This window comes from Schistocerca nitens, chromosome 6 (assembly GCF_023898315.1).
Source record: "Schistocerca nitens isolate TAMUIC-IGC-003100 chromosome 6, iqSchNite1.1, whole genome shotgun sequence".
Taxonomy (NCBI): Eukaryota; Metazoa; Arthropoda; class Insecta; order Orthoptera; family Acrididae; genus Schistocerca; species Schistocerca nitens.
The window spans coordinates 580,967,420-580,982,947 of record NC_064619.1 but is presented as its reverse complement, the minus strand read 5'-3'; the positions used below and the strand labels follow the sequence as shown (position 1 = coordinate 580,982,947).

Here is a 15,528-nt window from a genome sequence, read left to right as displayed (position 1 = left end):
TGCTAAGGTCATCAGTCCCTAAGCTTACACACTACTTAACCTAAATTATCCTAACGACAAACACACACACCCATGCCCGAGGGAGGACTCGAACCTCCGCCGGGACCAGCCACACGGCCCATGACTGCAGCGCCCTAGACCGCTCGGTTAATCCCGCGCGGCTCAAGCTTTTAAAAGACGTGAGTCTGTTACTCATAAACAACTTTCGCATTTATCAATAACAAAAGGAAACACCTGCCTTTCATCATGACGGAGTACGTTCTATCGTGTGAAAAACAACTACGAAAATTATAAAGACATTTTTATGTTGGCGCATTTGTTAACTGTACTGCATCAAAAACAATCGCTTTGGTTACATAAAAGTTAAGCGCTCAACTAACTTTTATTATTTATAAACGCAATTTATATTCTATAAGGCCATAGATACTCAATGGACTAAGACTGAATGATGTGCGGTTCTAATTACGTGCAAAACAAAGAGAGGTCATCGACCCAATTCCTCCCTTACACATTCATTTGTGTTACTTTCGCTACCAATACTACGGGTAATCCTACCATGCATGTACTATGTCATCTATGTATTGTAGCAAAACTACCGAACCACAGATCTGGTACTGCGGGGATCTACTCCTCACACGTTTCCCTTTAACGCACGGCAGTTGGTTTGCTTACAAGTCTGTAACAGGCTTGCCACTCTTCCGTGCACTTTCGCTGCTAGTTTCAATCAGTTGTGTCGAATGAAGAAAATCAGCGCAGAGAAACCAAGTCACACGATAATAACAAATCACATGAGCTACATGTTAGCAGCAACGACTCTTGTACGCAACTGAGTGTAACAGATCTTAGAGGAAGCAGAGCGAAATGACAACAGTAAGCAGAGCAGGCTCATTCTCTGGTTGGTTGTTGCTATAGCAGCCAGTCAATTTGTTGTTCTGAAGAGGTATATACTTGGATCAGAATAACAGAGTGACTGACAACTAGTTGCGTACAGAACATCTACCATAGCAACAACCAATCAGAGCTCATGTTCGATCATGCCCTCTGTTCAGAGGACACTTCTCATAAATCTCTGCTACCTCATCTGCCGGTTCATCATTCGGCTGCGGATGACAGTTCTTATTTTATGTGACGTCATGTCATGATCTGTTCTTATATGCCTTGTTACTCAGTGCGGTGTTTTCCTTTTACGGAATGTGTGAAGCTAACTGTGAAATTGCTTAGGATCCTGCAAAGCGCACGCAGTACTGCACGTTAACGGGAAACGTATGATCGTAATCAAAGCTGCTGCTGCTACCGGAGCGACATTGCGGAATGCGCGTAACGGCAAACTGACGTCATCTCTCCCCGCCACCCTCAACTGTCGATCACTTTGTTATTCTGACCCAGGTACAGGTGACAGGGAGCAAGCTGGACTGCTCGTGCGAGCAATGCGCCAATGGCAGCTGTCCCTCGCATTGTCGGCTCCACTGCGTTGCCACTTCTGCTGCGCAATGCTCTGTACCTGCCAGTTCTCAAGTAGGAAACTTTTCTGAACTCTAATTAAAATTACAAACACATTTTTAACAAGCTCAGAGGCATTTCTGGGATATATGCAGCAAGGATTTTTATTTGACTTTCGTAGGCGGCAAAGACTAAACTTCATAGTTATTACAAATTAAATGAAGCCGTTTTCCATATTTATCCATCTCACAGACAATCCGATGCGAAACTTTGAAAGCGACATATTTTGGTAATCAAGAAAAAAGCAAAAGTTTTTCTGATCGGTGCGAGTGAGCTGTAACGATAGTATATTTTACTGCATCATAGCTTAACTCGCGAGGTTTTTACCTTTCGCGCTCACAGAGGGCAGCAAGAGCTCCGCTGACTTACAGTTAGTTGAGACATTCATACGGGTTCAAATCGCTCTGAGCACTATGGGACTTAACATCTATGGTCATCAGTCCCCTAGAACTTAGAACTACTTAAACCTAACTAACCTAAGGACATCACACAACACACAATCATCACGAGGCAGAGAAAATCCCTGACCCCGCCAGGAATCGAACCCGGGAACCCGGGCGCGGGAAGCGAGAACGCTACCGCACGACCACGAGCTGCGGACCATTCATACAGGCGTTGGACGCTAGAGTAGCTAAATGGCCATTATGACTGTATGGAGTGGCCGAATCGGAAGGTTCTACTTTGCACCTTCGACTTCCGTGGTTGATGTGGAACCGTTCCCGAAGTTTGGCACACGACATCGAGGCTATGAAACCACTATTCCAGGACGATCAAAGACGAAACTTATTTGGTGAGAAATTTATGCTAAAATTATCTCTCGGATCTCTGGCACTGAACGTTCACTTACTGCTGTTTGCCTCAGTTAATATTACATCTGCGTGTTTGTCAATATTATTTACTGTAATGGCATTACTGGGGAACGGCTGGGTGGTTACAGAATTTTACTACTAACAGAGATACAAAAGTGAGCGGTAGGTAAAACAGATTGACTACTTCTGCTTTTATGTTTCTAGGTATGGAACTGGATCTTCCGTGTTTTGGTACCCATAATTTCCTCTGGGTCGAATGATAACGGCTGAATACTTGTTAAATGTTTACTTTATCACCTCAGGTGGGTTTGTTGTGTGATGTCCTTGGGTTAGTTAGGTTTAAGTGGTTCTCAGTCTAGGGGACAGATGACCTCAGATGGTAAGTCCCATAGTGTTTAGAGCCATTTGAACCATTTGGGTTTTTTGCAATCATTGTTTGTTTTTCTTCAGTTATGTGATAATTTCGGGAGTGCCAAAACAGTTTCTACATCGCTTAACCAAAAGTAATGTTGTTTATATTGTGCTGTAACCTTTACTTCAGTAGTAGCCAGCCTCGTCCCCGCCGAACACAAGCTCTCACGATGGGCGGTAGGCACAGGAGTTTTAAAAACATATTCATTAGATTTACGTAAAATTTTCGCACAAACTACTTGGTAGATAATTATTATTATATGCTTAAACTTGCTGTACTTGTGTTTTGTAGATTTTATGAAGTATAAAACACCATTACCGTGAAACCGGTGGGCGGTTAGAAAATTTTGCTACTAACAGACATAAAAAAAGTGAGCGACAGGTAAAACAGACTGACTACTCCCGCCCTGAATGTTTCAAAGTATAGAACTGGCATCTTCCCTGTTTAGGTACAAATATCTTATTATATTTAAGGATCTAAATGTTTCCTTTTAATGGTGTTTATTTCCCTCTGTTACATTTTTGCATTATTGGTGTCATAAGTAATGGTTATTAATATTCAAAATGCTCCAGTGGACTCGTTATGTCAACATCAGGGAACCAGAAGTTTATCTCATTAATTTTCCTGAAGTAAGAGTTGATTAATTAATTCAGTTAATAAAAGTCTTTTGTTATTTATCAATCTCACATAGAGTATATAGTTCAATTACTGAATTGAGTAAATATCCTTTTATCCTTTTATGATTAAAGCTTGAGATACGTTTTTCACAGAAATTCTATGTTTATTTGGCAAGGGACTAAGCTAATAAAACTTCCTGCTAATATCCTGTTTAAAACTGTCCCTGACATCTTACCATTTACTTGTCTCCTACCTATCAGTTTCAATGAGCTACTAGTTTTCTATGTATTACAGGATAAGCTTAAAACGGTTTCCTGGACGGGATAATTTCGTTTCCTTAAGCAATAAACTTTAAGTTCACCAACAACAGAAAATTAAGAGTAACCTTTTGTCACGCATAGAGACCCTCTAGAGATCTACACCGCTAGTGAATTTCAGATCTCTGACGTAACTGTTCGCGGAGATGAAGAGACCTCAAAAGTCGCTTTCTATCGCAGTGGAGAGCGGAGCGTTATGGCCACAACGCCCCATGTTTTGATCTTAAAAGTTACATGGCGTCTAATCTAAAACAGACTGTAATATGCAGATGGACTAAAAAGTCTGTTATATCACATAATATTCGTTATTCTTTCAGCAACGTACTTGTTGACAGGAGTCATTCTTGCAATGGTCAGAACGAGTCACAGCTTCTGCAAATGGTACAAGTCACACATTTCGTAGACTGAGTTATAGGACATGACAAAACAGTTCAATTCAAAGAACAGTTTCGTTCTGTGCCATATAGAAACTGAGGTACATACCTGGGCAATCAGCATCATCGCTTAGAGATTGTATATTACTAGAAAAAATGTGTATCTTCATAGTCGCACCAAAGATTTGACGCATTCTGACGCTCGGTTTTTCCAAATTTTCTCTGAACAAGTGGTGCTTAAAATTCGCAGTACTGTGATATCAGACCGTAGCATTAAGATTCGTGAAAGTTTTGAGACATTTACTCTCATTTTAGCAATGGGATCGTCGATGAAGTTGCGCATACGTGCAAGCTGAGTGTGCCAGAGCACATGACTTTGTTGGTCGCACTCAGGAATACCAAGGAAGGATGGTTCCTTTGAAAGAACACCGCCGATTTCCTTCCCCCTCCTTGAAACAATCCGAATTTGTGCTCTGTCTCTAACGACCTCGATGTCGACGGGACGTTAAACCCCAATCTTTCTTCCTTCTTTCGAAATAGTGTCTGTAAAAATTAATGAAAAAACCGATTTCCGGCATCATTACGCGATTATAGACGTAAGGTGGATTCACCATCACATCTTGGAGGCAAAACTGCCATGGCAACGGTGGGTGAATGTGACCCGGAAACCAAGTTCTTTGTCGGAAAACCGATACAAATGTTGCACTTCATGTAGCGCTGATGGCAGTCTTACATATGGGGTGTCGCAGGAGGTTCAAATGGCTCTGAGCACTACGCGACTTAACTTCTGAGGTCATCAGTCGCCTAGAACTTAGAACTACTTAAACCTAACTAACCTAAGGACATCACACACATCCATGCCCGAGGCAGGATTCGAACCTGCGACCGTAGCGGTCGCTCGGTTCCAGACTGTAGCGCCTAGAACCGCGTTGCCACTCCGGCCGGCGTCGCAGGAGGAATGGTCGCTATTCAGGAACGTGATAGCAACGATCATTCGAAGGAAAAATGTACAGTTAACATAGGCTGTAGGATGATTATCTTAAGAACTATGAGCACTTGTTCTTCTTCGTTACTGTGAAACACACCTCTTCTACCGATCACGCGCGCATAGCTCTTAAGGTAAGCATTTTAGAGGCCATGTATACCAGACCCTGTTGCCTCGAATGATCGTTCTCGTCCTATCCCTGAATACCGACCATTCTCCTGGGACGCCCTGTCTAATGGTCATTATTTCAGAAACAATCTGCATAGGCATCAAAACATGACACATTTCAACCGAAATGACGCTTTCTTAACGTTTCGCGTTACACGGAGTCTACGTAATAATCTCTCATAACTGTGTCTACTGCTACGCTATACCATGCTAGCTTCTCGAAGACGCTGTCTGTTTAAAATACACTCCTGGAAATGGAAAAAAGAACACATTGACACCGGTGTGTCAGACCCACCATACTTGCTCCGGACACTGCGAGAGGGCTGTACAAGCAATGATCACACGCACGGCACAGCGGACACACCAGGAACCGCGGTGTTGGCCGTCGAATGGCGCTAGCTGCGCAGCATTTGTGCACCGCCGCCGTCAGTGTCAGCCAGTTTGCCGTCGCATACGGAGCTCCATCGCAGTCTTTAACACTGGTAGCATGCCGCGACAGCGTGGACGTGAACCGTATGTGCAGTTGACGGACTTTGAGCGAGGGCGTATAGTGGGCATGCGGGAGGCCGGGTGGACGTACCGCCGAATTGCTCAACACGTGGGGCGTGAGGTCTCCACAGTACATCGATGTTGTCGCCAGTGGTCGGCGGAAGGTGCACGTGCCCTTCGACCTAGGACCGGACCGCAGCGACGCACGGATGCACGCCAAGACCGTAGGATCCTACGCAGTGCCGTAGGGGACCGCACCGCCACTTCCCAGCAAATTAGGGACACTGTTGCTCCTGGGGTATCGGCGAGGACCATTCGCAACCGTCTCCATGAAGCTGGGCTACGGTCCCGCACACCGTTAGGCCGTCTTCCGCTCACGCCCCAACATCGTGCAGCCCGCCTCCAGTGGTGTCGCGACAGGCGTGAATGGAGGGACGAATGGAGACGTGTCGTCTTCAGCGATGAGAGTCGCTTCTGCCTTGGTGCCAATGATGGTCGTATGCGTGTTTGGCGCCGTGCAGGTGAGCGCCACAATCAGGACTGCATACGACCGAGGCACACAGGGCCAACACCCGGCATCATGGTGTGGGGAGCGATCTCCTACACTGGCTGTACACCACTGGTGATCGTCGAGGGGACACTGAATAGTGCACGGTACATCCAAACCGTCATCGAACCCATCGTTCTACCATTCCTAGACCGGCAAGGGAACTTGCTGTTCCAACAGGACAATGCACGTCCGCATGTATCCCGTGTCACCCAACGTGCTCTAGAAGGTGTAAGTCAACTACCCTGGCCAGCAAGATCTCCGGATCTGTCCCCCATTGAGCATGTTTGGGACTGGATGAAGCGTCGTCTCACGCGGTCTGCACGTCCAGCACGAACGCTGGTCCAACTGAGGCGCCAGGTGGAAATGGCATGGCAAGCCGTTCCACAGGACTACATCCAGCATCTCTACGATCGTCTCCATGGGAGAATAGCTGCCTGCATTGCTGCGAAAGGTGGATATACACTGTACTAGTGCCGACATTGTGCATGCTCTGTTGCCTGTGTCTATGTGCCTGTGGTTCTGTCAGTGTGATCATGTGATGTATCTGACCCCAGGAATGTGTCAATAAAGTTTCCCCTTCCTGGGACAATGAATTCACGGTGTTCTTATTTCAATTTCCAGGAGTGTATATGGAACAATGAGCACTAAAAAGATCGGAAAATGATGATGATCACTGTAGTGAATTTCACCCCGTATGATAATTCCGTAAATATTTGCACGCAACAATTACCCGCTGATTTGGACAGACCATCACATGCACTGTGTCTCCACTGGCACATACAGGGTGTCTCAGAATTTCTGTTATAGGCTCTAGAGGAGAGTTGCAAGGTAAAATCCCCAACGAGCACCCCCCCCCCCTCGCTCCCCCCCCCACCCCTCTCTGACAGATTTAGTGGTAAGATGGCCCAGTGGATACCCCATCAAAAACTGAACAGTGACCAAGCATGGAAACAGGAACAAGGTATACTGAACTGTGGAAAAAGAAGCAAAATGGGAACACTGAACCGCCCACGCTTAGGACGTGTATCATCGAGCATATTTGAATAGTCACGGCGTCGTGGCTATGTGGTCACGGTGTTGGACTCCGAAGGAGGAGATACTTGTTCATATCTCTCTCGTACACTACATTATTTTTCGCAAGATTATGAACTGTCCGGCCGCTCATTGACGTGTCTGTTCGCTTTATTTAAGTCTGTGTCGTGTTGTAAAGTAAGTTTGCAACAGCGAGGTGTAAGGAAGGACTTTCAGATGTGCGTACCTCCTATTTGTCCTACACAAGTACCACGTGTTGTGAGTCTTGCGTTGCGTGTTGCAAGGTTCGGCTCTTGAATTTCTTTGTTGTGAGACAGTCCGCACTCGTTTATTTGTTGTTTTCATTTCTGTGAGAGATGTATGCGGCATCTCGCCTGTCCTCACTCTTCATCGCATTTACTTGCGAAGGTAATATGTTCGTTCTACATGACTCATATTCTATAACCGGTGTATGGTACGAAAATTGCCAAGACTACAGAAACAGAACAGACACGCCAATGACCGGATGGAAAGTTCACAATTTTTTGAAAAAAAGTGGCACGAGAGAGATTTGAACGCGAATCTCCCACTTCGCAGTCCATCACCGTGACTACACAACCACTGCGCCGTGATTCTTGCAATTCACGCGATGTTGCACCTCTTGAGCTCCGACAGTTCATTGTTTCCATTTTGCTTCCTTTTTCACAATTCAGTACACCTTCTTCCTGTTTTCATGCTTGATCTGTGTTCAGTTTTTGACGGGTTATCCAACGGGCCATTTTACCACTAAATCTGAGGGGGCTGCGATGGGCTGTTTCCCTTTTGAGTAGATCAAGTTTTGGTAAGGAACCCATGTTCGGAAAGGTAAAATAAGTTTCAAGATTGGATCACTTTCAAAACTCCCGCTTCACGGTACGCACACATAACGAGAAGATGGCACCGTCATCAGTTCCTGTTGTAATTATAAGGTCACATACCATTTAAGTCCGACTACTACAACAGCTACGTTTGCAGCTGGTATGGTTCACTTTGGTGCTCCATGGACACGCTGCACACTCAACTTCGAAGAGGGCGTCCTTCGTTACGTAGAAGGCAACCTGAAGACGAGAAGTCGAAATACTGCCCGCGCCATGGGCTGCTGTAGAACACACAGGTCAGAACTCATTGTCTCCGCTGTGTGCAAACCGTGAAGCGGAAGTTCTGAAACTCATCCGATATTCCAACTTATTTGACATCCTAACGGTGAAAGGAGTATACTAGTGCACATTTGTATGTGACACCCAAATATAATTTTATAAACGATGTATGTCTTTGATATGCTTTCTATCGCAGACCCAGTAAGAGAGCGCTAGGCGGACAGTTGCAGGTAGCTGTTGCATTGCCTGTTACGGGAAACTGTTGGAATGAAAGCAAGAAACAGCACTGAATCGCGATCTTTGAAACGGATTCTGTCGATAAAAAGTGCAATTGTGGTGGCAGATAACGAATTAAGCATACTGACAGCGTTCGCAGGCAACACAGTTGTGTGAAGGGCAGCGAGGTCGTTCGAAGTTTTGACGAATTTCTGAACTCAAGACGATAACAAGCTTTTGATGCAGAGAATGGCATCTAACCTTCACCATTAGATAGTAAAGATGCAACAAATTGTAACGTCATGCCTGACGCTAAACTTTTACTCCATGAACAGCGAAAAAGTAGTAAGTGATAAACGTTTTTTCCTTTCATCTCTTTATGGCTGTGTCAACGAGAAAAAGATCCATAATGGTTTGAAATTATGTGTAAAGTTTGTTGAAAATCACAAAGTGCTGTCAATATCAAATAGTGGATGAATAAATTCAGTTGCGATACCTCAAGAGAAACACACAGTTTCTGACTTTAATGCTTATTGTGTTAAGCTCGTAACATAAGATTATAGCTCTCAATGAGTGAATTACGACAGCACTTTAAATTTTTAAATTCGGTCAATAATCACGCGAATTGATGAAGATCAAATTTTTGTCGTCCCTGCGAACCGTTAGATAGGCTGCCTGCAACTGATATCGGGTTCCGCGTTCCGTGATGGTCGCTTACCAGCATAGATCACACACTAGTGAACCAAAACATTATGGCTACCTACTTAATAGCTTCTTTGGAACGAAATACATCACTGATCCTGCGAATCAGGGATCCGACAGTTCGTTGAGGTATGTGGCATTAGATGCCTACGCTCAGGTCATGTAATTCGCGTAAATAACGGGCCACTGATTAGCATTCGCCGTCATGGAGCCCGATAGCGATCAAGACGGGTTCCATACATCAGGCGAATTTCGTCCCCGAGACATCAACGTGAGTTCACTATAATGGTCCTCAAACTACTGTAGGACGGTTCTGGCTCCAAGACACGGACAATTATACTTCTGAAAGACGACATCGTCGGGGAAAACATCACGCATGAGGGGATGCTGGTGGTTCGCAGCTGTCAGCGAGTCTTCGATTACTACCACAGGTCCCCATGCAAGCGCAGGAAAATATCCTCCATAGCATAATAATGCTTCTACCAGCCTGCTTCCGTGGCTCACTATACGTTTCGAGCCGCCGTTCATCTCGATGACGGTGTTTGTGGAGACGAACATCGACCAAGTGTAGCAAAAATGTGATGCACCCGAAGGTCCGACACATTTGCATTGATGGACGGTCGAATCCCTTTGGTCCAGTGTCACTGGGTGAACATTTAAACAAGTGGGGGTGGTCTGCCACAGAGCTCCGTGTTCAACAATGTACGATGAAGGTGTGCATCGAAACGCTTGTGAGTGCATCAGCATTATGCTCTTTCGGCAGAGGTGCCACAATCACCATCTATCATACTTTATACAGCAGAGAAGCTTCCGAACCCCACGTTCTGTGGAGAGTCGTGGAAGTCAAACCTCTAAGCGCCTAATGGTAGATTCATTGTCCTTCTACATTTTTCCTTAGATGCCCACGACAGTAGCACGCGAACATTCGACCAGCTTCGCCTTTTTCGAGATACTCGTTCACAGGCTGTGCGCAATAATAATCTGCGCTTTGTCACAGTCACGTATCTCAATGGATTACCCCATTTGCAGCAGATATCTTCAGTAGGGTGATCCTCCGTCTACATAATTCTGTTAACCCGCGTCACGTGCCTGCAACCCCACAAGGCGGCATCCAACGTCGTGGTGGGCAGTGGGCAAAACGTTTTGGATGATCAGTGTACGTCGGTTCGTGACTCTAATCAAGTCCAATTACCAGAAGGGACAGAGATTATTCTAATAAGAATTGTGCGTTTTGTTTCGGGATTTTTGGTCGACACGAAAGCGGGACGGCGATGTTCCACAAGCTGCAATCGGAGACACTACAAGAAAGACTTCTCACTCAAAATTCCGTGCGTCCGCGTTCCAAAACACATTTATCGCAACCGATCACGACAGTAAAATAAAGAGTAATTTGTAGGGGTGTAGTAGGTAGAGATGTACGGTGAGGGATGGAGGTTCAAATGGTTCAAATGGCTCTGAGCGCTATGGGACTTAACATCTGTGGTCATCAGTCCCCTAGAACTCAGAACTACTTAAACCTAACTAACCTAAGGACATCACACAACACCCAGTCATCACGAGGCAGAGAAAATCCCTGACCCCGCCGGGAATCGCACCCGGGAACCCGGGCGGGATGGAGGAGATGGGGCGGTGTGGTCCGATAGTATTTCCCCGTAAGTGCCATGCACGAATGGGAAAGGAAGGGCGGAAAACTTACCGTGTAAGTCCACCAGGCCCCCACAACCGCACGAGTGGTCGACTGTGAAGAGTGGACAAATCGAATAGCTGGGCGGCGGCCATTAGAGTGGTAAACTGACGCGCGGAGTTCGAATGTTTATACATAAAATGCCTTCCCTTGAGTTAGGTCACAAACATAATGCCTCATTTAAATACGTTACTACAATATACTTCTTAATTTATGAACAAACAGCAACTAGTCACTGTTTATGAATTTATCTTACGTACTACATGGAATCTGCCGTAGCTAAAAGTTATGTACTGGACCCCTAGCTGTTTTCGTAGTTCATTTACGATACATGTACGCAAAATGCATCAAAATACTCGCAGATTTGCCCACTATATTAATAGATATTTTCTGACTCTACCTTGCTTTAGATTTTATGACGAGAAGTGCGTTATATATGGCATAGTTCTTTGGCAACTCACAACCAAATTATCAAGTTTCAACCTAATCTAGACCATGAAAACACTACCGATCAGCCAACTTTCTTCAAAATGATCAGAACATATAAAATGGTATTCTTTCGGTCGGAAATCTTGCCTCCTGACAGCGTGTAACCATTTTTGTAACAGCTGTGGTTTTGAGAAAGGATACCTGCAAATAGATGCACAGACATTATGCTAATACCGTGTTATAAAAACATTTATTAAGCAAGTGCACTGACATACAAAACAACTTAAAATATTCACATATCTGTGAAATGTAATATTCGTTCCTTTCTCGAATTTATTTGTACAATTAATCGCTGCACAACTCTTCACCATTGTACTTCTTTTGATTGGAACGTACAGACAGTAGAATTACGAGTAACAAATACTGTATGTACGCCCCAACAAATGTACAACGTTGGGTCAGGGTCTTAATAAACAACGATACTACACAACACATCAGACAACCACTATAATGGCGTCCAGCCGAAGACTCAAATTATCCCGCGACTGCAGCGCCATCAGTGAGTCTAGTTATTTTTTACAAGGTCTTTGAAGTCCACACACCACACAATGGCGTCCGCGATACAATGCAGATTTAGAATATCCTATACTCGAACAGCACCTAAATATTCTCAGAGAGTTGACATCTTCAGAAATGGATACAGGTTTCATTTATATGCGTTATTTGTTACGGAGTCTATAGCACTGGCGCCGAAAGAGAAAAATGAGTGATTACTATAATTGTTTTGCACTGAAGGTAATTCACGGGAATGCGAGGGCACAACTGGAATACAGAGGTCCCCAATGCTATTTTTCGGTGACACAGAACGCTCAGCTTCACAAAATGTTACAATATGTCTAAAGCGATGCTGCGTTTTCGCAATACCGCTAATAAAAACAAGCAATTCATATACAGCAGCAAAGAAAATACCTTTTAAAACTGAAATCGAAAGCAAACAATACATTCGACTGCATCGGCATCGGCATACATATATTTCACGAGTCGTTTCCTGAAAACGTTACAACTTACAGGCCGCTCAGTTATTTATTGACCTACACAGTTTCATTTTAATTGTGCCTTTAACCCTCCGTCAGGCGCAATATTATGACGACCGAGGTCGGGCGCAATGAGCCTGACAGGCACAGATTTTGAGAGCCGCTATTATTTCATCTTTTCTACTTTTGTCCTGTAAACATAATTAGCCACGTTCACTGGAATGTGTACAAACAGAACATATAAATTTGGATGCCAAAAAACCATTTATTTATTATAAAAGCAACAAAATACAAAGAACACTAATTTAGGAAACATTACCAGACAGTTACAGTTTCTAGCACATAAATTATATTAAACAGCGAATTTAACTGACAAGCTCCACTTTTGAGTCTCTCTTCCTGTTTTGCTGTCTTTCACACTCATTCAGAATTACTAGGAGCAACACACTCGCGCTCAGAGAAACAAAGTTGACAGACCATATTCGCGTGTGGCAGGCAGATCGCACTTTGGCATTTCTTACATTCATAATTTGACATCCTTCTGCGACCAGTTTCTGCAGTACAGGTGATGCATCTACGTCTTTTTGGATGTGAAGTAGGTGGTGATTCCTCTCTGCCTTCGGTGGGAATAAATCTCTTGAGACGGCTTTGCAAGCTGGAGGGGATTCCAATCGTCTTCATACTTCTTCTGTGTAGTTCTCCAAGAACAAGTTGATGTGCCAGAGACTTCAAGTACACTCTCCTACGCATTTTTTCCAGTTGATTTCCAAGGTAAATAACCTGAGAGTTGATACCACCCACATTCAACATTGTGTAGAAAATTACCATTGGCCAGCGCTTTGTGTTTCGGCTCACACTATAACTTGCACACATTTGATCTGCAGTATCAACCCCGCCTTTTGTCGAATTGTAGAAAGAGACTATCTCTGGTTTATGTTTGTCTCCAGATTCCGGATCAATGGCATCATCATTATGCAGCGAAGACACAAGAATAACATTTTTGTTCAGCCGTGGTACATAGGAAACCAAAACTTTCCCATCATTAAAACCAAACAAACTGCTGTGTTGTTCCCTTCGTTTCACATCAACAAAATCTGAAGGTATTTGCCTTTTATTTTTTCTGACAGTTCCAACTAGTGACAGCTTCTTTGTTTTCAAATAATCAATGAGGTCAAAATCAGTAAACCAATTATCAGTAGTAATATTGCGACCGGATCCAAACACAGGTTTAGCCAACCTCTTGACAACTTCACTTGGCTTGTTGCTGACACAGAAAGGACCTGCAGGCTGTTGTCCAACATAGACTTCCATGTTGAGTGTGTATATCATCTTAGCATCAACAAGAGCGAAATGTTTTATTCCATATTTGTTTGGTTTTGATGGTATGTACTGGCGAAAAACGCACCTACCACGAAAACCTGGAAGCATTTCGTCTATTGTGACGTTTTCCCCAGCGCAATAGCTCTTTTGGCAATTTTCAACAAACTTTTCGAAAACTTCACGAATCGGAGCTAGTCGGTCAAGTTCTTTCCGTTGGCTTCTGGTAGTTCTGTCATCAAAACGAAGACAACGTATCAGGTTTTTAAACCGCTTGAGGCTCATCACTAGGCTGAATTTTTCAACACCATCACCTTCTGTACCCCAAAGTTCCTCCAGACTTTGTCGATTTCCTCTGTAAGCTCCAGCAAGATACAGCAAGCCAATAAACGCCCTTATTTCTGTTACATCTGTGTGACTGATGTCTCTGGCTCTTGAGAAATGTTCCTGGACAGTGTCGATGTACTGATTCGTGTATCTGACGATCGCATCAAGAATGTCCTCAGTGAATAGAGCATTCCAACATTCTACAGCAGTTTTTGCATTCTTTGCATGTCCTATTACTCCAGGAAGGCGAGTAACGATGTTGTGAGGTGCCAGACGACGCCTTTTTTTAGGTGGTTTTTTGTTCCACATGGTCGTATTATCTCTTCCTACATAAACGTTCCTTGTGTTTTTGTGCTTTCCTTCTTCATCTTCATCAGTATTATCATCATCTTGCTCGGTTGCAGAGTCATCTTCGCGCTCTTCCACCTCATCCTGGGAATCAATATCGCTCTCGTCCCCCAGATTCTCAGTCAGCATGGGATCTTCCTCGTCAGCGCACATCAATAACTCGTGTATCTCTTCGAGATGACGTGGGTTAGACAAATCAAAGTAATTCCGCGCCATATTTATGGAGAATCTGAAATGTAAAACATAGAACACCACGATAATTACGTGTTCAGGCGCAATGTGCCTGACAGGCCGAGCTCAAAATATTACATATTTTCACAAATTATTGACAAAATTGACATTACTCATACCACAAATGAGGAAAACTACCACTCAGGTGAAAAAGAACAAAAAATACGTACCTCCGCAAATGGGACGTAATCGGGCGCAATGAGCCTGAGAGGCCAAAATCGTCACAGCTGCTCTTCACCAAGGTCGCGCGAACTCTAATAACACGGGTTGTATACAGCACCAGGAGGTAGGAAGGTACTGACGTCGGGGAAGTCCTACGCCACGTAACTGGGGAGGGGGGAACACAAATATGACAGCTGTGCCTGTCAGGCCGGTTGCGCCCGACGGAGGGTTAATATCTGTCAACGGAAACGTCGCAGCGCAGCAACCGCTCGCCCTATCTGGCGGCTGCAGTGCGAACTACGAAGCCACAGCCAGCAACTCCAGCCCGAGCTGCCACCATGCGGCGAGTCTGGCTACTACGTAGCTCCAGCAGCTGCGCTGCGCAGCATAGCAACGCGACAAGGTGGCAAGGCAACACGTTCCAAAATTATTTTTGTTATTGCTTTATAAGCGATCGGTATACTGCCTCCTACCACTGCATCGGTCATAGAACTACTACAAATACTGAAAGAAACGAAAGGGCTACAAATATTGTCACAGCGTGAGAAGTACATCTACAAAATTACACTCTCTTAACTTCCACCTCACACGTGTTGACGCACACAATCATTCCGTATCACACGTCGTTAGCTAACGAAAAAAGAATTAAAGATGCTAAACCTTGGATTAAAATATAAAGAAAACATCAGAAGTGCTAAAATAACAGAAC

General features: G+C 44.3%; 1 protein-coding gene across 1 annotated transcript; it reads right to left on the bottom strand.

Moving 5' to 3' along the window:
* Nucleotides 1-12,522: 12,522 nt before the first annotated feature.
* Nucleotides 12,523-15,047, bottom strand: LOC126263668 (piggyBac transposable element-derived protein 4-like). Its single transcript, XM_049960776.1, has 2 exons — nt 14,828-15,047; nt 12,523-14,655 (listed from the first exon to the last, which is right to left on the bottom strand). Exon 2 carries the CDS (start codon nt 14,640-14,642, stop codon nt 12,855-12,857), a length of 1,788 nt encoding a protein of 595 aa, XP_049816733.1. The 5' UTR covers nt 14,643-14,655; nt 14,828-15,047; the 3' UTR covers nt 12,523-12,854.
* Nucleotides 15,048-15,528: the final 481 nt, after the last annotated feature.